We start from the raw sequence: 20,070 nt of genomic DNA, 5'->3' as shown, positions 1-20,070 counted from the left end.
CGGGATAAGGCAGTATATGAATTTATACATTTGTAGGAAACATTTATTGTTTATCAAAATTTGCATAAAATTACAAGTGTTTTGTTATATAATAAAACAAATATAATGAAAATGATATTTCAAATTACTGTGTAATATATGTGCACTATTCATTTCTGATTTGTTCTTAAAATAAGTGTTGAATTATATCCTTTTTGTAGTCACTAATTTAATTGTACATTATATAGATTTTCAAATTTTGTTAAATAATTAATTATATCTGAACAGTATTAAGTAAAGTTTTAATTTTATTAATAGAAAAGAAAGCTATTAATCTCTGCATCATGTCAGTCACAAAGGTAAGACTACCATCTAATTCCATCATCATAATCATTTAATAAATTATGTATTTAACATACAATTACATTTTCAGGAATTACCAGAACTACAAATCTTCAAAACAGTATTATTTCACTGTGTAGTAATAATAGCCTTACCTGTGCTATCATTCTTTACTAGCAAAATTTTTATTTTTGATGGTATGGAAGCAAATCATAGTATTATTAAACTATTCAATTATTTATAAAAGTTATATTATTGTTGGTGATATCAAATATCCAATAAATATTATAAAAACTATAACCATTTAAGGAGAACATTAGAGCACAAAATAGTTCATATTTATATTTACATAAATATGGTAGATATTTTGAAGCTCTTTTGTTTTTAATCTAGCAGACAGAAATTGATATTTTTTATGTACATCAATGATATAATACCTAACAAGTTGGAATGTAACACACCTCAGTTACTTAGCAAAAGTACATCACATTTTTGATTGGTTATTAATCATTATATTTTGAACTAAAATATATGTAAATTCTTAAATGTAACTTTGACAACTTGATGTTTTAAATTCAAATCAGTTTCTGTACATTTTAGGTTTATTGGGGCTTAATAATGTACCAAGCAACGTCTATTCAGCTGGAGTTGCTATTCTCGTGTTACACGTGGCTCTGGGAGCTTTTATATATCGTGCATACTTCGACGATCAATCGAAGACACAAACTAAGCGAGATTAAACATTTGTTTTACATATATATGTAATTAAGTACATCTTCTTGATAACACATTTATTCGCGTATACTCGTCGAAAGAAGGATGTTACATTGTATTGCATTACATTCTGCAATTCATATATTTCCTTGTCAAAGTTTAGGTAATATTTTTTTATTGAATACTGTGAACTATGTAAATGGCGAGTATATTCTATACTTGTATCAATTAATGAAACATAATTACTAAATAAAAAGCAATGACATTCCCACACAAAATTTGCATATTGTACAGCACAAACTTTTTGTAATATACATACATCTACATGGAATGGAATTCCATTACATTTTTTTTTATGTTCAAAAATTTTGCACTAGATTATTTTATATTTGATAGTTTATAGAGTAGTTTTGCAGTATAGTTAATAGTGCCTTCATATATCGTATCAGATGCATAAATTAATTGTAGTGCACTTTATGATCACAGTACTAGAATTATTAGGGGTGAATTTATATTTAGATTCCATGTGTAGTTAATAAAAAATATAAACACAAATTCTTATATTATGAAATATAAAAACAATACGAAAGACTTACAAAAGCGATAAAAATTCGCCCCTAATAACACTGAATAGCAGCACATAATTTTTCCATTTTCATCTGGAATAAATAACAAATGAATTATTAATATACAAAGCGATGCTATCGTTGTTTTTTTCAGTATCGGTAAGAAACAATATTCTAAAAAAATTATAAGAACTTAAAAACATTTAAAATGTTGATGAAATTGTATCCAAGTGCAAACAATTCAAAACAGTATATACTTTACCTTCAGGAGAAGTTACGAGTTATTCATAATAGTTTTAAATACAACTTGATTTTTAGAAATTTCATGTCATCAAAATTTGATAATGCTAAAATACAATATATAATGTACATGATTTAATTTAACAACTTTTTCTAAATATATCACTGCCACCAATGTGAAACAAATCCTAGAACAAACTTAATAAATTTTATTAATGAAATATTAATTTATTTAAGTATCGTAAATGCAACAAAAGTTTGTGTCACGGAATAGTTTGTTGTCGGCCTGGGAAAGTGTTGGAATGAATGCTTATTGTATTAAATACATAAAATCGCCAGCGATATTAACTACTTCACAATTTAATTTAGCCATTAGTTCTAACTTAGTATTTGTCCTACACATTATAGGTCACAATGTATTTAATTCTTTTTACTGGCAATTAAGGATCAGGGAACTCTTCAGAGTACTCCACTGACAGAAATTTTGTTAACACTTTTCCTAAGAGTATATTAAAGGTTGAAGAATTTTTTCGTTCCTAAATAGTACTTTTGCAACTTTTTTAAGAAGATATACATTTACGAACACGTTTTTCATTTAACTGGTCATTTTTTTTGGAGAAATATTGAGCTAGTTATTTTTAATAAAATAGCAAAGTAAAAAAATTGAAGTGTATTTCTCATACTTCGAAACTTAACAAATTTTATCATGGATTTGTAATTACATATTAATTGTAAAATTAAGTATTAAGCTAATCATTATTTATGTAAATGAAATACTGTTTGTCAAATTAATTGAACGTGAAATGTACATACACCTTTTTTTTTGTTATAATTAAGAAGAAAAAAAAGAAAATTCTCCAAATTTCAATATACTTCATTGTGATACATTTGTCTTAAATAGGTCAACTTATCACATTCATAACTATGATAGGAAAAGAAAAAGAAACTCACATGTGCTAATTACAACGTATCAGGCGCTTTTGTGACATGATAAAAATGACTTGTACGATGAAATAATTTCCGTTATTTTAATAATGATAGATTTAATAGTATTAAAACACATAAAATAGGGTCACTGTTACTCAACATCCATCTTATCTTCGTGAGGTTGTTGATTATTTTGGGCATGACCATCGCCTTGACTATTCTGATTGTTTTTCTGCTGATCTTCAGCTGTTTTATCTTTAGGTTTTTCTTCTTTTGGTGGTTCTACTTTAGGTTTTGGTTTATTTAAGACTGGTAATACAGTACTATCCAGTGACTGTAAAATACAGATGAAACATGTGAATAAAGATTCATAAAAAAACTATGTATTGTGGACCTATCGAACACAGTAGGCTTCCCTAGAGAAAACTAAAGTAATATAAACTGTAACTTTTACTGCGTAAACGTTTATAAGCAAGTAATGGAGAACCACAGATTTACATGGAGCCATCTTCCATATTATCGTTATTTTCCTCGTGATCGCCTCTGGAAAGGGACATAAGCCCATGGAAGAGGAGGCCTAAGGCGAGTGCCAGGAATCTCGGGGAAATCTACAGCCGTAGCTGTTCGACATCGCTATTTTTCTTGGGGAAGCCTCCCATGCTCGGTACTGTAAAATTCTGTGTAGTGTATTATAAATACCTGTTTTTCTGCACGTATTTGGGCTACAGTAACCGGTGGTGGTTGTGTGCGAGGTGTGCCGGCCAAAAGTACACGTTTCTCTTCAAGCCACGCCCACTTTTCTTGCACCGCTTTTTCAACCTTCTTCACTTCTTCTTCCGTTAGGTGAGAATATTTATTGTCTTTTCCGCTAGATGCCTTAATGAGATCTAAACCTTTCTTAGCAAGTTGTAATGCTCCTGCTAATTCTTCCAACGCATGATTTCTGCCCTCAAATTCCATTCGCCTTTCTTTAATTGGTTCACCCTGTGCCTATTGAATTACAGAGATACTCATTTTAAATGACTTTGCACTTTAAGAAAAAAGAAAAAAAAAAGCGTTTATTTAACTTTTAATAGTTACACCGACACTTACCTTAAGACGTGTTAATCGTTCTGAATAAACTTGTCGCTGACAATCTTCACCTTCTTCATAAAGCCAATTTTCAGTTTCGTCTAATGCACGGCAAAGTGCTTCTTTATCTGCTTCAGTAATAAATGTAGCTAACTGATCGTCTTCTTGCAATTTAGCACGTAAGTCATAAACATATTCTTCTAACGCGTTACGAGCATCAATGCGTTCTTTTTCCTGCCTATCCTCGGCAATCATCTTACACTGAATATAAAAAATAGATAAGAGCACAGTTGTAAAATTCTTCATATGCCATAATAAGTATATCTTACCTCTTTTTCTAAAGCGGCATCTAAATCGCGTTGACTAAGTCCAAATCCATGAACTTCCACCGGTAATTCAACATTGCGAACAGGAACTTTCTTTTTACCCTTGTTTTCATCTTTATCGTCACCCTGAAAAAGAATAATATATTAATATGAAATAGTTATAGATGTTTATTTATGAGAAAATTTGTTAACAGAAAATTGTTTTATATAATCATTGTGTTGGTTTTCCATTTCATAGTTTTATGATTTCTTGAAAGACTTTCTATTTGTAAAATATAGCAACTGAAATTATAACATATAAAATAAACATGGCAATATCACAATAAAATTAAAATAAATAGTTTAAACTAAGATACACATAAATTGGACGTCAGGTGATGATAAAAATGAGCAGAGGACAAAGAGAGGCATCACATTTTTATGCGAACAGTTTTCAATTCGTGATACTTTTAGGTTCAATTGTTTCGTGAAACAAATAAAAATATAGAAACGATTATAGTAATAAAGTACTATACGAATCGAAAACCGAACCGCATTGCCTGCCTTCACAATTTCAATGTAGTGATAGTTACTGCACTATTAACAATTACTGTCTCTTTTCCTTCTGCGACCCAGTGAAAAGAATAACAGAGCAAAGACAGACAGCACGGCGTGACACAGCTGTATCTTGGACCCATATGCATGAAAACACATTACTATGAAATTTATTATGCATATGCCGATATTCATATATATCATAGTATTAATTTTTATCTCGTTAATTTTATTCATAATGGTACTATGATTAACCGAGTTTGCAGAAGAAATCGACACAGGTTTCGAAATTCTAAATATAACTAAACATCATGCAATAAAGAAACTACAATAAATGGTAAATTTATATACTTCATGAATAATTTGTGTTATATATTCATTTACTTGTAATGATTTTTAAAAGTGTTTAACATTTTTAATAGCTAGAAAGATAGTTTTGCAGTGTAAAAAATTTGATCTTATCCTTTCAGTACGGCACATTTGATTGTTTTCAATTAAAATCCTTCTTTAAATAACAATTATCAAACACAAATTTTGCAACTTCAATGTATAAATCATTACTTCATGCAGGATACTTAAATCTGATTATGATTGCAATGATCTTATAACACATAACTAGTGATGCTGACGTGATGAAAGAAATAAAAAATCTATGACACGTTTAAACACGAAAAGCTATTCATGTCGCCATTATGAATTATAACAATACCACAATCTAAGCAAAAGTCGGAGATTATTGCACATGTTTCAGTTAACATATGGGTCCAAGTAATGATAGTGTGTCGCGTACCGAGCTGAACCAAGAGAGAATCCTGGAGGAGTAAGAAGGGGCAGAACCCCTCGCACCTCTTCCACCATCATCAGCATCTGAGTTCCGACGTGTTTTATCCATGCTCACCTAAACCACAACAAACTCACATAATCATGCATCAGACACTCGAGAACATATGAGTACTGTTATTTCTATAAAGGTTACTTCTTATGTAGAATGAATTTGATGGTTATATATATATATATATATATATTTCTACCTAATACAATCATTACTCAAAATATCGGATGTTTTAAATAAGTAAGTAGTTTAGTAAATAATTATTAAATAAATTAACATAATTTTATAAGTATATTAATATGTTATCACATATACACAATTACCATATGCATAACTCAATTTTGATGAAAAATAAACTGGACTTATGAATGTACATACCTCAGGTGCTGGTGGCTCATTTGCCTGAGCTTCTTGATCAGGTTTATCTTTTTTATCAGCCTGCTGATCAACATCCATATTATTTTGTTGCTGTTGCTGCTGTTGTACCTTTTCTTCTTCTTCTTTCTCTTGTTGTGTTAATTCACGTTTTTCAACAAGCGATGCCGAAGCAATAGTGAGGATACCATTCAAGTTTATTCTTACTTTAACCTTTACTTTTGAAGACTCTCCCTCTGGTGTTGCCTTTACATTTTTTATTACAAATACACCTATACAAAATAGTAATTATAGAAATATATTATGACCGCGCGAGATTCCATTGTTCTTCAGTTGCGTTTAGCAAACGTATTTAAAGAAAAAAAAATTTTTTTTTAATTTAATACATACCAACGTGAGTTGTAGGATACGATAGTGGCGGTACATTGTAACTAGCAGTGAGAGTAAATGGACTTGATCGGTAAAATGTTAACATCTTTGAAAACGGTACCGGATGATTATGTCCGAAGACTTCCATCTCGCTAAAATAATAGATAATATGTTATTAAGGAAGATATTGGTATTACAGTAATAAAGACATTTATGTATTTTATATAGAATGTATGAACATACCCCTCTTCACCCTGAGTAGCGTCCCATGTTAACTTTAGTGAATATGGCTGAATATCAGTTACTGAGAAGTCACGGACTCTTACAGCAGGACTCAACATTGCACACTGAAGTGCACATCCACGAGCAACAGCTTCATCTTGATTTAATGTTGTAGATACAGGACGATTAAAAATCTCTTCAACTAGTCGTTTAATAGCCGGAACGCGGCTAGAACCACCCGCTAATTCCACAGAATGGACGTCGTCTAATTTTAATTCTATAAAATAAAAAATATTATAAATAAGTATAATGTCGTCAAGAGGTATGTATTACAAAATTTTTAAATACGAATAATTAAAAATAATATTTACTAGAGTCTTCGAGACATTCACGCAAAGTTTTTTCCACGCGCTTAAATAAATGTGCACACATTGCTTCCATATCCGCTCGTTTCAATTCACCGTGTACATCTTTTTCATCCATGAAACATTCAATATTAAGAGGAAGTGTTGTTGAATTCGCCGACATCTGTTTCTTCAACTTTTCCACCTCTGCTAATAGTCGTAGATACGCGCGAGGATTTGTATGTGGATCGATATTGTAACGCGATTGAAAATCTTTACAAAAATGTTCCGCTAAGATAGAATCTATATCCCTTCCACCTAACTGAGTATCAAAACTAGTGGCTAACATCTACAAAGAATATTTGTATTAAATATATTGTATATCCTTCTACGTTATTTTAAAATATATAATTGTCCTTGCCACACGACACGATGACGTCAGTGGCTAAAGGTCTGATCACGCGATATCGTCAAAAATTATTCCGAGACATAATATAGCAAGGAACGTGTCAATATTTATTTAAATAGAATTACTACTTACTTTTAATTTTCCTTTGTGGAATGCACAAATGCTTACTTGTAAGCTAGCATATCCACAATCAACAAATACTACATTTCTTGGTGGTGCATCAGGTGATGGTAAATCTTGTTTGTAAATGCCATAACATAAAGCAGTAGATGTTGTTTCATTAAACAATCTAAGAACATTTAAACCTGCTATTCGTGCAGCATCAAGCAACGCTTGCCGTTCAGTTTGTGTATAATATGAAGGAACGGAAATCACACAATCATTAACAATAGTCTGCAGAGCAGTTTCAGATATATCTTTTAATTTTGTGAATAACATTGCTGTTATTTGTTCAGGTGAGAAAATGTGTTCTTCTCCCAGGTATTGTACCTAAAATTAAAAAATAAATGTAAGCATATTATCTATTTCTATTTATTCTTATCATTGCCATTTTTAATACACAAATTATAAACAAATATGATGCATCAGGTTTTAACTGTCTTAAGGAGATATAAATAAGGTATGAGTCCTCACAGATATGAGAAATTTGGCAGGATGCCCAAATTAAATCTAAGTATCATTACAAAGTCAAAATAATTGAAAGTTTTCTCTCACTTTAATATTTATGCTATTCTTTAAAATAATACCAAAATTTTAATTTATTAACTTTTGTTACAAACATACATTAACAGAAAATTAGTTATTTAATAAATACATACATGTATACCAATATTTCCATCTGCTTGCTGAGTTACCTTGAAAGGTAACATTTTTATTTCTCTTTGTACTTGTGGATCATTGAATTTTCTACCTAATAATCTTTTGAACCCATAAATAGTATTTTTCATGTTGGTTACCATTTGATTTTTGGCTGCTACACCAAGAATTCGATTCTTTCCACTAAATGCTACGCATGATCTAGAATTGATAATGATTTTTTGTTAATTCAAATATAAATAAGAAATTTTATTTAAACAATACATATTAAATTGATATATTAGTTGAACATATATATATTAATACCTATGTCACTACATATACATATACTGTTTCTAGAATAATCTGATCATACTGGAACTGTCTAATTTTTCAATAAAGAGTATATATTATAAATATTAAAAACGTAATTACTTATCATTTATTATATTGAAAAAGAATTTAGAATAAATAATAAATATAAAATACATCCAAGATTGTATCTTTTATTATTTAATACATAAAAACATCAATTACATTGACATTTGTAAAGATATATAACATAAAAATAATCAATATTTAAATACTTTAATATGTGATAATTTAAAATATAACACTTTAAATACCCTATTATTATTAACTGAAAACAAAAATTCTGGAGGGTTATTATGGTGATTATATTATTATATAGGTGATATAAAAATGCAGCTATTGAATACAAAATTATGAATTTCTGAAAACAGTACTTTTCATTAAAATCACGTAATATTTCCTGTGTTTCTGATACACAAACTACAATAACAGTATATTCATTATACACTAATTCTAATTGTAAATTAACTCTAAATTCCTGCTCATGTATATGTATACATCAAATTTCAAATAAAGCGTATAAAAAAATATCTCGCGCATCGCTACTACGCTATGGACTTTTTTGTAGTTCTTAGTCATGTGAAAGTAAGTGCGACAACCAAATAGACAAAACGATTTGGACATAAATGGTAGCAATCAAGTACATCATTTCGAACATTTCCTACTTTATTTCCCTGATTTATTTATAAGCTGTTTTTATATTTTTACTTGTAAAAAAAAATCGTGGAGACAAGGAAGATCATACGAAGGCCGGTACACACCGGTATCTCCTAAACGTAATTTAACAATTAAGAAACGATTATTGAAATAAAGAAAACTTACGGTGTACTTCGAAGACTGTAATCATTAGCTATAGTTTCAATACCTCCCGCTCGTGCTACAGCCACATAACAGCTCTCATTGCCGAAGTCAATTCCAATCACGGACATAGCAGCCATGGCTGATAGCTAGTTTAATAATGTTTTCTTTACGACACTGAATAAATTGTAAAGTTTCGTTTGTCGATTAAATGTTGATCTTCGAAAAGAATGTGCAAGTAAACTGTTAATCGTTTGCAACTTGTGTTGATAATTACCGTGAACGTTGAATTCACGACCTCGTTAAATACTCGCTCTTCACTCACGTAATAGACTAAACGAAATGCCTCCGCACGGTAACTGCGATTACTTCTTTCTGCTAACTTCTGCTGAAAACTCACCAATCATGGCGCTGTAGTATACAGTTCCTATTGGCTAATCGGTTGCTCTGGAACATTCTGGAATTATGCGCCATTGGGACCTTCGTTATGGATAATGTCAGCTTCGTTTCCAGAAGAATCGAAAGGAAACGATCAATATACGACACATTTAACTATAAAAATTTCCTAGATCGATAAATATATGATGAATTATAAACACGTTATTCTATTATATTTCCCTTCTTTTTCTTTCGTACACCTTTTTTTGGAGCTTTTGAATTTGCACACATTGCGCACGAATGTGATTGGTTTCCATAACAATATGTCCGACTTGAAACAAATTTTGAAAAGTTGCCATTAGACGCAAATGTTCAATAATTCAGCTTTAAAAATAACCATGCTGTTATAGATTTTGAATTGCTGTATTCAAAATGTAGATAACATCACTAGAAATTAAATACAAATAAATTGTATATGTACATTACTCTAATTACTTTATTAGTCAGTTGTAAGAATATGTCTTGAATTCTTATTAAATCATCAATTATATTGATTATCAATATTGTTTCAAATATCGCATTATTGCAAATTTTATAGTATCCACTTTCTGCTCCAGCAGTCATATTATATTTATATGTATGTATAGTAGAACATATGAGTATGATTTGGACTGTTTAAAGTTAAACAGCTGAAAACGCTAATAGAACGTAAATTCTATAATTATGTGTATATGATTGAGATGACTGTTGGTAATTATTCAATAAATGTTTGTATGTACATATTACAGTACGTCAGTAAAAAAGCATAAACATATAACATAAAATCACATGGTTCAAACATACAAGTGTTTTATGAGATTTATACGAAATGTCACGTTTCTCTAATTTACGATTTTATTCCATTATAAAAGAAACTAAATATTCAACCACCTTTCCAAAAAATCCAATTTCAAGAAAGAATAGTGATATAAAAAATATACTTTATCAATATAGCAGAGGTTATGTTCACTTCTGGAAATTACAAAGACACATTTATCCATTATACAGATTTCTGGATACGCTTATGTCTAAACAAATTCGTTCTTTGTTAATAAAGACAAAAACAGTATTAAATAAGTATGACATTAATGATAGCAAAAGATATTGTAAAAAGTTAGGTATTATATCAAGTGGTTTGGGTATAACTGTAAGTTTATGTGAAGCATCAAATTTGCATAAAGGTATGTGTTTTTCACGTTATTGATTATATACAAATGTATAGTAATAATAATATGAATGAAAATATTTACTTTTGATGAATATTTTTGATAGAGAAAGAGTTCTTTCAAGCTGCAAAGTATGGTGATATTGGAAAACTAAAAAGTGTAAGTAGAAGAAACTCTTTGTTATATATATAATAATAATTGACAAAATATTTGTTATAGATTTTAAAATCTGGTATCGATGTAAATGTAAGACATCCATTAGGTTGGACAGCATTACATGTCGCTGCTATTAATGGGCAATCAAAAGTTATTAAACTTTTAGTAGAACATGGTGCTGATGTTAATGTACAAGATGATTTCATTAATGTTTATGCAACAGCTATAGAGAAAGGGATGCCTGTTTTAGATGGTATATACATTACAATAATTCAGTACTAAATATTATACATAATTATATAATGATTTAAGACTATACAATTAGTTTTTGTAATCTTAAAGTTCTACAATTTGTTATGCTTTTATCAATTTTCAGTGCTTGCAACAAGGGAACAAGAATTTTCAGATTATTTGAACAGTAGAGCTACTTTCAAAGGTTTTACATCATTACACTATGCAGTATTAGCAAATTCAAAAGTTTGCGTAAAGGAATTAATGAATGCTGCAGCCGATCCAACTATAAAAGCTGAATCAGGTCATCGTGCTATGGACTATACTGTAGAGGGGGAGCTCAAAGAAATGCTCACAAAATATAGTGTGAAATATGATAATATGATGGAGGAAAAAGTACATATGTTTAAAGTCAAGCTTTGATTTTTATATAGTAGTATATTTGACCCATATTTTTACCAAATATTGTAAACAGGAAAAGGAAGAGCGTCGTAAATTTCCGTTAGAACAACGCTTAAAACAGCATATAGTTGGACAAGATGGAGCTATATCTATTGTTGCATCCAGTAAGATTCGTTCTATATAATTAACCATCGATGCTAAGTAAATATACACGAAATTTTAATTGTAGCGATCAGGAGGAAAGAAAATGGATGGATAGACGAAAAACATCCGCTGGTATTCCTATTCTTAGGTTCGTCAGGAATTGGAAAAACTGAATTAGCTAAACAATTAGCTGCATATATTCATAAAAATAAACCAGAAGGATTTATCCGATTAGACATGTCCGAGTACCAAGAAAAACACGAAGTTGCTAAACTGATTGGTGCACCTCCCGGGTATACATTATATTTTTGTGTACCATGTAACATACATATTATTTGATTTGATTTTTTCGAGAAGTAATATATGACATTTTATCAATTAGATACGTGGGTCATGACGATGGTGGACAATTGACAAAGCTACTTAGGAAGTGCCCAACTGCTGTTGTATTATTTGATGAGGTTGACAAAGCGCATCCTGATGTATTGACAGTTTTATTACAACTGTTTGATGAAGTGATATCATTTTCCACATTAAATATTAACATATAATACTAGGAAACATTATACTAAAGGATAGATTTTAATTCCTTTCAGGGAAGATTAACTGACGGTAAAGGTAAAACGATTGAATGTAAAAACGCAATTTTCATAATGACGTCAAATTTAGCAAGCGAAGTAATAGCCGAACACGCACAACAGCTTAGAGAAGAAGCTCAACGGGTTTCAAAAATGAAACACGAACAAAATGTAGATATAAATGAAGACTCAGAACGCATTGAAATATCTCGGAAATTTAAAGATGAAGTAGTACGTATGAATTAATGTGTTAAACATTATTTTCAGCCCGGTTGACAAATAATTATTCGGTTTTGTATAAAATAATTATTTTATAGGTACGGCCTATTTTGAAATCACATTTTCGAAGGGACGAATTTTTGGGTAGAATAAATGAAATTGTATATTTTTTACCATTTTCTCAATCTGAGCTCGTCAAATTAGTAGCAAAAGAATTGGAAGCTTGGGCAGAACGAGCGAAGGAGAGACATAAAATAGAACTGAAGTGGAATAGAGAAGTTTTATCGCTTTTAGCAGAGGGATATGATACTCATTACGGAGCTCGTTCCATCAAATACGAAGTAGAAAGACGTGTCGTTAATCAATTAGCTGCTGCTCATGAACGAGGTCAATTGGGTATGTAATTTATCATTACTATAGAAGAATAATTTAACTTTGGAAGTTTTAATAAAATGTTTCATCTTGTACAGAAAAAGGATGTTCTGTATTGCTTAAAGTTAAATGGCACAAAAATGGCGCAAAAAACATAGCACTGTCTATTCGACGTAAAGATTCCAAAGATTTTATCGACATTTCAACGACAGATAATTTGACAAAAAATGTGAATTCTGCCTTTTAATATCCACAATGAATATGTTCTATGTGTGACTCCTATAATTATAAATAATGTAGTATAGTTTGACCCTATAGTGTACGTAAATACAAAAGTTCCAAATGTTTTGTATCATTTATTATAGCAAGTTAAATATAACGAATGTGTTTTGTAAAGCTGTACTATTTTGTTTGATATATGGCTATATTTTTCCGATCTTTAACTAAACAAAATGTGAATAAAAATGTACCATCTTGGGGTGTTAGGGACCCCAAAGCATCGGTGACGTTCGACATACCGACATTATGGCAACCGGGGTGTCAGGGACCCCGATGCATAGATGACGCTCTTTGCGGTAAGTTTGTGGAGGACTTATTCCGTATTTAAAATTAATGGTCAACGCTTCAATTGTGAAAATATATATTTGGAAATATTGATACAAAGGAGGATACGTATTTTTGCTTGAATTGATCTTTGAGGAATGAATAGTTACAAAAGTTATTCCAAAAGGTGGCGATGAGAATAATTTTCAATCTTCCTTATCGACAACGGCCGCCACAAGTTGTCGTGTAGTTTCCACCGTTTCTGTATAGATGGCGCCAAGATCGAATTTTAAAAATCATTTATGGCGGTCTTTTTAAAATACAAGTTTGTCAAACGTTTATTTTGATAGTTCTTCGGTCTTGTAATATATATTTCTTGAACGATTTTGTGTTATGTTTTCGTTTCATTTTTCTACTTCTTTCGTATAGAATTGAAATGTACTATTCTGACGGAAATAATTAATTCTTTATTTGATATTGAATCATGAGATACATTACAAGAAAATATCGGTTACACATCACATTTAAGATACATTGTACATTCTTTACGATGCAGTAACACAGCAGACATTCTCGAAACGTTTAGAAAAGTCAGTTATGGGAACTGTTTCTCTGCCTTGCCCATCGCTTGCTTAGTAACGCTCTAAACCGTCTTTTTTTTTTTAAATCTTCAATTACTTTGTACGATAATCGTAACTCAACTTCTATCATCGGTGGCCCACACGTTGGGTAATGTAAACGCGAGCTATTTCATGCTTTGCAAGGCAAATTCAGGTCCGACAATAGGGTGTCTATTAACACTTTGACGGCTGCATATTTCATATACGTTCATATATGACACTTGCAAATTTCACATTTTATATTTAAAAGAAGTTCGTTGATAAGATTATGCACGAGGGTATTTGTAATGTAAGCCACAAAACCATCAATTTTCAGATTGCAATGTCAGTAAAACTCTATTTATCTGAGTAAAATTTTACTGAATGTCTGATTAATTGAATCCACAGTTGAATTTTAATTATCGTAACTATTGTTAAACATCATTCAGTTTATACGTACATTGGTGTAAATTGAAGAATAGAATAATAAAATGTTATTATTTAAACAAAAAATCATTGCTAAGAGAAGAGGAGTTATTTGAATCATCTAGCCTCTCAATACATTTAGTCCATTAGGTATTATCATTGAGCCAATGGGTACTATACAGGGTGTCCCAAACAACTGAGATAAGCTATAGCTTTAAAACGGTAAAAGATAGAAAAATTGTTACAAGGAGAAATTAAATGATGTCGAATAGAGCACTACATAATGCATGTCTTAGCACCAGAAGTGTATCAAGCATTTCGAAGTCATCTTTATTTGTTAAAACAGAATTGTATACTTTGTTACACATCAATTGAAGCGTGTTTTTATTCCTTACAAAAAAGTATTAAGGTACTTGAGTGGAAAATTGATTAGTTCAGAAGATATAGTAGGGGAAGATCTCTAGGCTCTCCCTGTCTCTCCCTAATATATCTTTTGAGCTAATTAATTATCAACCCAAGTACCTTAATACTTTTTTGTTGGGAATAAAAACACGCTTGGATCGATACATAACAAAGTACAAAATTCATCTTAATAATAATTTTTGTACTTTCCTTTGTATCGTTTATCTGCACTTCCTTCGTCCAAACCAGTCATGCACAACAAGTTCGTATTTCTACGCTTTACGAAACGAACCGTAGGTTCTGACAACGTAGATCTATCCCTTTAGACAAATAAATTTTATACATATTTCCTCGAACCGACGGTAGATTTTGAAAAATCATCTCGTGTGCATGCCTGGTCGAAACATCGCTTTACACCGTATTGCCCGCATCCACATGGATAGAAAATGATAGATAAATAGAGTTCTACTGTAATATGCGGTATAGTAGATGGAAAGTAAGATAAAAAACAGTGAAGAGAAAAGTTAAGTATAAAAATCACGAATACGTGATATAGGTTGTCAAAGCATTGATGAAAAATTTTCAGCCGAAGTATTGAGTCGAAAAATGACAATAGGAGCACGATACACATATGGCGTTTACAAAGAAATTTCATTTTGTAATTTATTCGCGTTGACGAAGAAACACGAAATTCATGTAGCCTTTACGTATCGCGACAGTCATTACAATTACTTTGGAGTGTTTTCAATAGCGTGTTTAACAGTAACACACCCAAGATGAATATTTCATTACCAAGATATACATATAAGAACATCTTCATATATAGTATAATTTGTATATGAATGTGCGTATATACATACATTTATGTATTACATATACGCTTTTTTTTTTTTTTTTTAAATATAAATACCACGTATCATTTGTCTGTGATACGTAGAATACAATAGAAATACTGTTAAGTATATTTTAAGCGTACGATTCGGATAACGCTGATATAATTAAGCGTTTCTTCCCAGCAAACCTTGTAATTTTTTCCAACTTGTACGTTTCACGTATTCACATCAGTATATGTATAATACATTATAATACTTAAAATACTTAACGATGATCAACATTTAAATTTATATCCTCTGTATCTCCAGGTAACGTTTATTACATCGCATCCTCTCATTTTCTGTTCGACAAACAGATCAGAAATATTAATCACTGTAATAGACGTACGAGCCTGAAATATTTATAGTACGGCAGGTTCCTTAATCGAACTCTTAAATTAACAATAAATAGATCTAAGCTTTGGAATCTTCAAAATTATTAATATATGATATGACGAACTTTGGTCGGAAATGTTCACGTTATCGTTTAATATGCTTATTCATCCTGCGTGTTTCTCTTTACCTTCTGTTCTTTTTCTCAGATGTTGTATCTCAACGAGTACAAGGAAAAGAACGTAAAAAAGGTAAAATAAGTAGGAAATGTGTTCTTTGTCAGTCACGTTTTATCACTCTGGGTTATGCCTTGTGCAGTACGGTTTGACATGTACGAACGAACGCTCTACAATGTGCGGATTTATTTATTTTTTTTTTTTTCTTTTGCATTTCTCTGTTGCTGCTTTACGTATAGATAAATAGTTTACAACATGAACAACGATAACGGGGTTAAACGTCGTACTTATCGGAAGAGAATCGTTCTTTTAGGCTTTCAGTTTATTGTAAACTGTAATATGCACGGGCATTACGTACCTCTGACGCTTTACACTTCATTGAGGTCGGTTTTGTTGCATAGTACAATACTTAGGCCTAGAAAGTACATATGTATAAATATATCCCTCATTTTCCGTATTAATTTCAAACTATGATAAAAAATCATTAAAATTAGACAAACGTACATTATATTCCAAATGATTATTCCTTTATCCATTTCCCTACCCCCAAAATCTACGTACAAATCTTTCTAACGCGTTTAATTTTAATTACACAAGAAGGAAATAATTCCATGGTACTCTGTAACCTAAAGCATGCGCTGTATCCTCTTATCGTTTGTAATACGATTATCCGCTATCGTATTTGTTCGTTAGCACGAACAGTAATTATCTCGTTGATTGTGCAAGATACATTTATCCTCTGACAGAAAAGTAAACTTGTAGCGTGAGAAAATTGTCACGTGTATAGAGAACATTTAGTAAAGATGCTTAAAATCGCGTGATCAAGAAAAATCATGAAAATCAGTACGGTGCATACGATCAATGCTGATTGGACGGTGATACTATCCGAAATCGGTATAAAAATGTTGATTTCGTGTACGGAAAAGCAATCGTATCCGAGTTGTCTAAAACGTAGGTTTCTGCAATTTTAGGCAATTTCATCGAATACACGCATAACTTCCAAGTTATAGTTAAAGACATTTACTCGTCGTTAGTCTTCGCTATTAAAGATTTCCAGGCGAAACGAAGAATATACATAAGGGAAAGGGAAACTGCCGATTAATCGGTATTCCCGACGTAGAGACAGCACGGTCTCGAACAGAATATGTAACAAACTTATGAAAAACAAGGTATGTAAAACGAGATATGATTGCCATATTTGAACGCGAATCTTCCTATGCACAAGTAGCAAGGTGATCTTATTTCGACGCCATGAATCGGTAATTGTACATGTTTACACTGGGTACATCATGTGATCAGAGATCACGGAGCAGTTTTATCGACGAAATATCGATAGGTTCGCGGGAATATTGAGATACATCAATTGTTGAAACTCGCTGGTACGCGGGTAATAAAAACACGGTGAGTGTACGTGCTCTTTTTGCGGTTCTCCTTTTCGTTAGTGGTCTTCGAATACATCCATAGAAGCGGTTTCACATATAACACACTGCTACGTTTGCTTACATTTTAACCAATTATTTACCCTATACGTTTGATTGTATATTCTCCATACCTGATCCGACTTGGACGAAACAAACGCGTCCATGATTCCTTCTTCTTTTCCTTTTTTTTCAACTATTTTTCGTCACGTTTCCAACTGGAAACAGAGTAAGGAATGAATTAGTGCAACGTGTGCCACATAGCAATGGTTTTTCTGGGCGATTGAGTCATATGAAGCCAGTGCTCTCTTCCTTGGCCCCCGCTCGCTTCTCCGCCTGGGATGATTCCTGTGGCAGGACCAACGATGCAGGATCCGACGATCAAGTTTCCCCCGATAAACTCGTTGCTCGAGTCCATCACGCATACCTTGAAAGATATTCTTTTATGGTTGTGGTGAAAATTTCATGGTAACTTTTATAGTCAATCCTATCACACGAATCGATAACTTGTAATAAATGGAATTCGTTCGTGGTGAATATGTAGCGTGTTCTTTAGAATGATGTTGCTACGAATGAAGGAAATTTTTTATTTATCGAAAACGGTAACAGAAGTTACATTTCTACAATGGTGTTTTATCGAATCGCGTCATAGAGAAAATAGATCATTCTACCGCGTTCGAACGATTCGATCTCGTTTATGAGATATACAGTATTGGAATAAATGGAATTTGTAAATGTATCAAACAGGATAAATCATTATTGTATTTCTTTGGGAAGAAAAAGTATTCTCTCTTCGATGAAATATCTAAAGCTGTTGAAAAGTAGCGATTTATAAAAGTTAGATAAAAACAATGTACAAATGTAAAAATTAGTAAGCGATGAATAAACGATGGTTAACAATTAAGAATTAAATTAATAATGATAAAGGATTAGGTTTCAGATTTCTTGTCTAATTTTCTTTCTTACGATCAGCTTGTGTCTATAAAACAAAAAACGATTTAATAAAGGCTAAACGTTCCACTGTGCTTACCTCAATAGCGGATGATGCGAGTGTATTGACAGGAACATTAAAGTAAACTGCCTCGTCCCAAACAGGAGAGGTCGTTGCTTTTCTTACGGTAGTCTTCTTCTTCTTCACTCTTTTCTCTCCGCAAAGAAGATTTACTTTCACGAAGGAATCTAAGGTTTCTTTCTCCTGTGTATCAAAAATAGCATCTTGGATATTAAAACGTAACAGATATTCGATTGATCTTTTAAGCTTTTCGTTAGACTATGATAAAGTAATTTTTTATTGTAGGGAAGTAAATATTCGGCTGAGTGGATTTTTCATTTGCTGAACAACTGTCCTAACGATAAAAAGGAAGACGATACCTGTGGTGGAAACAGATTTCTCGCTTTCTGAATAAGCACTGTCAATTCCTCGGCACTTGGCAAATAAGAGAGCGACAGTAGTACTTCTTGAATTTGTTCCGGTGGCTTTCGTTCGCGTTCGATCTCACCCCAAACTTCCTCGGTTGATGTAGGGGAGTCCAATTGCAAAAGATGCAGTGGTATCTTAACGGAACCAACTATGTCATTTCTAGAAAAGCGATCGTAATCGAGAACCTGTTAAACAGAAAAAGAAATTATGTTAATAAAACGTTAGTTGATAATTGATAAAAATTTTTCTACAATCGAATTTCACTATTGTAGTATCGTAGATTAGGACTTAGAGTAGTTTATATTTCTAAAGGCAGAAGAGGGCAGAAGGCAGAAGAGGAGAGGGCGGAATGGTGTGAAAAATAGTATAAATGAGGGTGCCTTTTTAGAGTGAGATAAAATTGAGTTGACTTTTGGAGAATGAAGAACTTTGATTTTGCGAGCTACTTTGATGTAAATTCCGTATCTTTGTATATCCTGTTCATTAACCTTTTTATTATATGTACGTTTTAATAAACTATATTCATTTACCTTACCACGTCATTAGTGAAGTTCAACAGCGTATTTTTGAAAGGATTCATTTTCAAGTTCATTCAGATTGAGCGTTGGACAGAATGTTTTATAATTACTTGTAAAACTAAGATCTTATCCTGAAGTTCATCGCTGCTGACAGGAAATTTAAATTGCTGATCGAAGAAGGGATTCGGTTCGTTACGGTGTATTTGAGTTTGTCGTTTCCTTGAATCCACTTCAGGGCTGAGTGTTAGTTTCACGTAAGGATCGTTGAATCCTCCTCGATCGCTTCCAGCCAGATCGTGAGCCTCGATCAAATGAACGTGCAAGTCCGATCGATCGAAGTCGTACTTGAACCGCAAGTGCAGACGACCCAAGCTTTTTCCATGTCTAAAATTACAATAAACCCGAGTTATTCAATTTTATCGATCCAATAAAAATTTTTTTAAATGAAATTTTATACGTGTAT

General features: G+C 31.7%; 4 protein-coding genes across 10 annotated transcripts in view; 2 read left to right on the top strand and 2 right to left on the bottom strand.

The window, feature by feature from the left end:
• The first annotated feature begins 2 nt into the window (after window positions 1-2).
• Window positions 3-2,703, top strand: LOC117600411 (vacuolar ATPase assembly integral membrane protein VMA21 homolog). Its single transcript, XM_034315827.2, has 3 exons — window positions 3-338; window positions 413-518; window positions 922-2,703. The coding sequence occupies exons 1-3, from the start codon at window positions 324-326 to the stop codon at window positions 1,059-1,061; spliced, it is 261 nt and encodes an 86-aa protein (XP_034171718.1). The 5' UTR covers window positions 3-323; the 3' UTR covers window positions 1,062-2,703.
• Hsc70Cb (heat shock protein 70Cb) lies at window positions 921-9,638 on the bottom strand. Of its 3 annotated transcripts, XM_034315807.2 has the most exons (13): window positions 9,493-9,638; window positions 9,240-9,392; window positions 8,069-8,267; window positions 7,383-7,739; window positions 6,869-7,190; window positions 6,519-6,774; window positions 6,297-6,427; window positions 5,910-6,178; window positions 5,490-5,597; window positions 4,169-4,291; window positions 3,861-4,100; window positions 3,468-3,758; window positions 921-3,102 (listed from the first exon to the last, which is right to left on the bottom strand). In XM_034315807.2, the coding sequence occupies exons 2-13, from the start codon at window positions 9,353-9,355 to the stop codon at window positions 2,920-2,922; spliced, it is 2,595 nt and encodes an 864-aa protein (XP_034171698.2). In that variant the 5' UTR covers window positions 9,356-9,392; window positions 9,493-9,638; the 3' UTR covers window positions 921-2,919. The 3 variants fall into 3 exon arrangements, with proteins under 3 accessions (XP_034171698.2, XP_034171697.2, XP_034171699.2); XM_034315806.2 differs by having other exon boundaries at window positions 9,240-9,603; XM_034315808.2 differs by lacking the exon at window positions 5,490-5,597 and having other exon boundaries at window positions 9,240-9,599.
• A 586-nt stretch (window positions 9,639-10,224) lies between these two features.
• Window positions 10,225-13,302, top strand: LOC117600404 (mitochondrial disaggregase). The gene is made up of 10 exons (XM_034315809.2): window positions 10,225-10,813; window positions 10,905-10,957; window positions 11,018-11,207; window positions 11,331-11,581; window positions 11,661-11,751; window positions 11,817-12,024; window positions 12,114-12,246; window positions 12,328-12,540; window positions 12,627-12,924; window positions 12,999-13,302. The coding sequence occupies exons 1-10, from the start codon at window positions 10,462-10,464 to the stop codon at window positions 13,145-13,147; spliced, it is 1,938 nt and encodes a 645-aa protein (XP_034171700.2). The 5' UTR covers window positions 10,225-10,461; the 3' UTR covers window positions 13,148-13,302.
• A 3,133-nt stretch (window positions 13,303-16,435) lies between these two features.
• Window positions 16,436-20,070, bottom strand: part of Sytbeta (Synaptotagmin beta) — a 113,747-nt gene continuing 110,112 nt past the window's right edge. For all 5 annotated transcript variants that reach the window (XM_034315810.2, XM_034315812.2, XM_034315813.2 and 2 more), the window contains 4 exons: window positions 19,718-19,991; window positions 19,041-19,274; window positions 18,700-18,864; window positions 16,436-18,096 (listed from right to left, as the gene is read on the bottom strand). In XM_034315810.2, the coding sequence (XP_034171701.1) occupies window positions 17,911-18,096; window positions 18,700-18,864; window positions 19,041-19,274; window positions 19,718-19,991 (859 nt within the window). In that variant the 3' untranslated portion in view covers window positions 16,436-17,910. The remainder of the gene's footprint in view (window positions 18,097-18,699; window positions 18,865-19,040; window positions 19,275-19,717; window positions 19,992-20,070) is intronic.

The sequence above is a fragment of the Osmia lignaria genome, chromosome 15, assembly GCF_051020975.1.
Source record: "Osmia lignaria lignaria isolate PbOS001 chromosome 15, iyOsmLign1, whole genome shotgun sequence".
Taxonomy (NCBI): domain Eukaryota; kingdom Metazoa; phylum Arthropoda; class Insecta; order Hymenoptera; family Megachilidae; genus Osmia; species Osmia lignaria.
This window is presented reverse-complemented; position numbering and strand designations above follow the sequence as displayed.

Bases quoted from the DNA above. Each gene is read 5' to 3' on its own strand.
- LOC117600411 (XM_034315827.2), top strand. The intron at 519-921 runs GTATGGAAGCAA...TGTACATTTTAG, and splicing joins CAAAATTTTTATTTTTGATG to GTTTATTGGGGCTTAATAAT.
- Hsc70Cb (XM_034315807.2), bottom strand. From the start codon at position 9,355: ATGGCTGCTATGTCCGTGATTGGAATTGACTTCGGCAATGAGAGCTGT. The intron at 8,268-9,239 runs GTAAGTTTTCTT...TATCAATTCTAG, and splicing joins TACAGTCTTCGAAGTACACC to ATCATGCGTAGCATTTAGTG. The intron at 4,292-5,489 runs GTACGCGACACA...ATTCTTTTTCAG, and splicing joins TTCTCTCTTGGTTCAGCTCG to GGTGACGATAAAGATGAAAA.
- LOC117600404 (XM_034315809.2), top strand. From the start codon at position 10,462: ATGTCACGTTTCTCTAATTTACGATTTTATTCCATTATAAAAGAAACT. The intron at 10,814-10,904 runs GTATGTGTTTTT...TATTTTTGATAG, and splicing joins AGCATCAAATTTGCATAAAG to AGAAAGAGTTCTTTCAAGCT. The intron at 12,247-12,327 runs GTGATATCATTT...AATTCCTTTCAG, and splicing joins TATTACAACTGTTTGATGAA to GGAAGATTAACTGACGGTAA.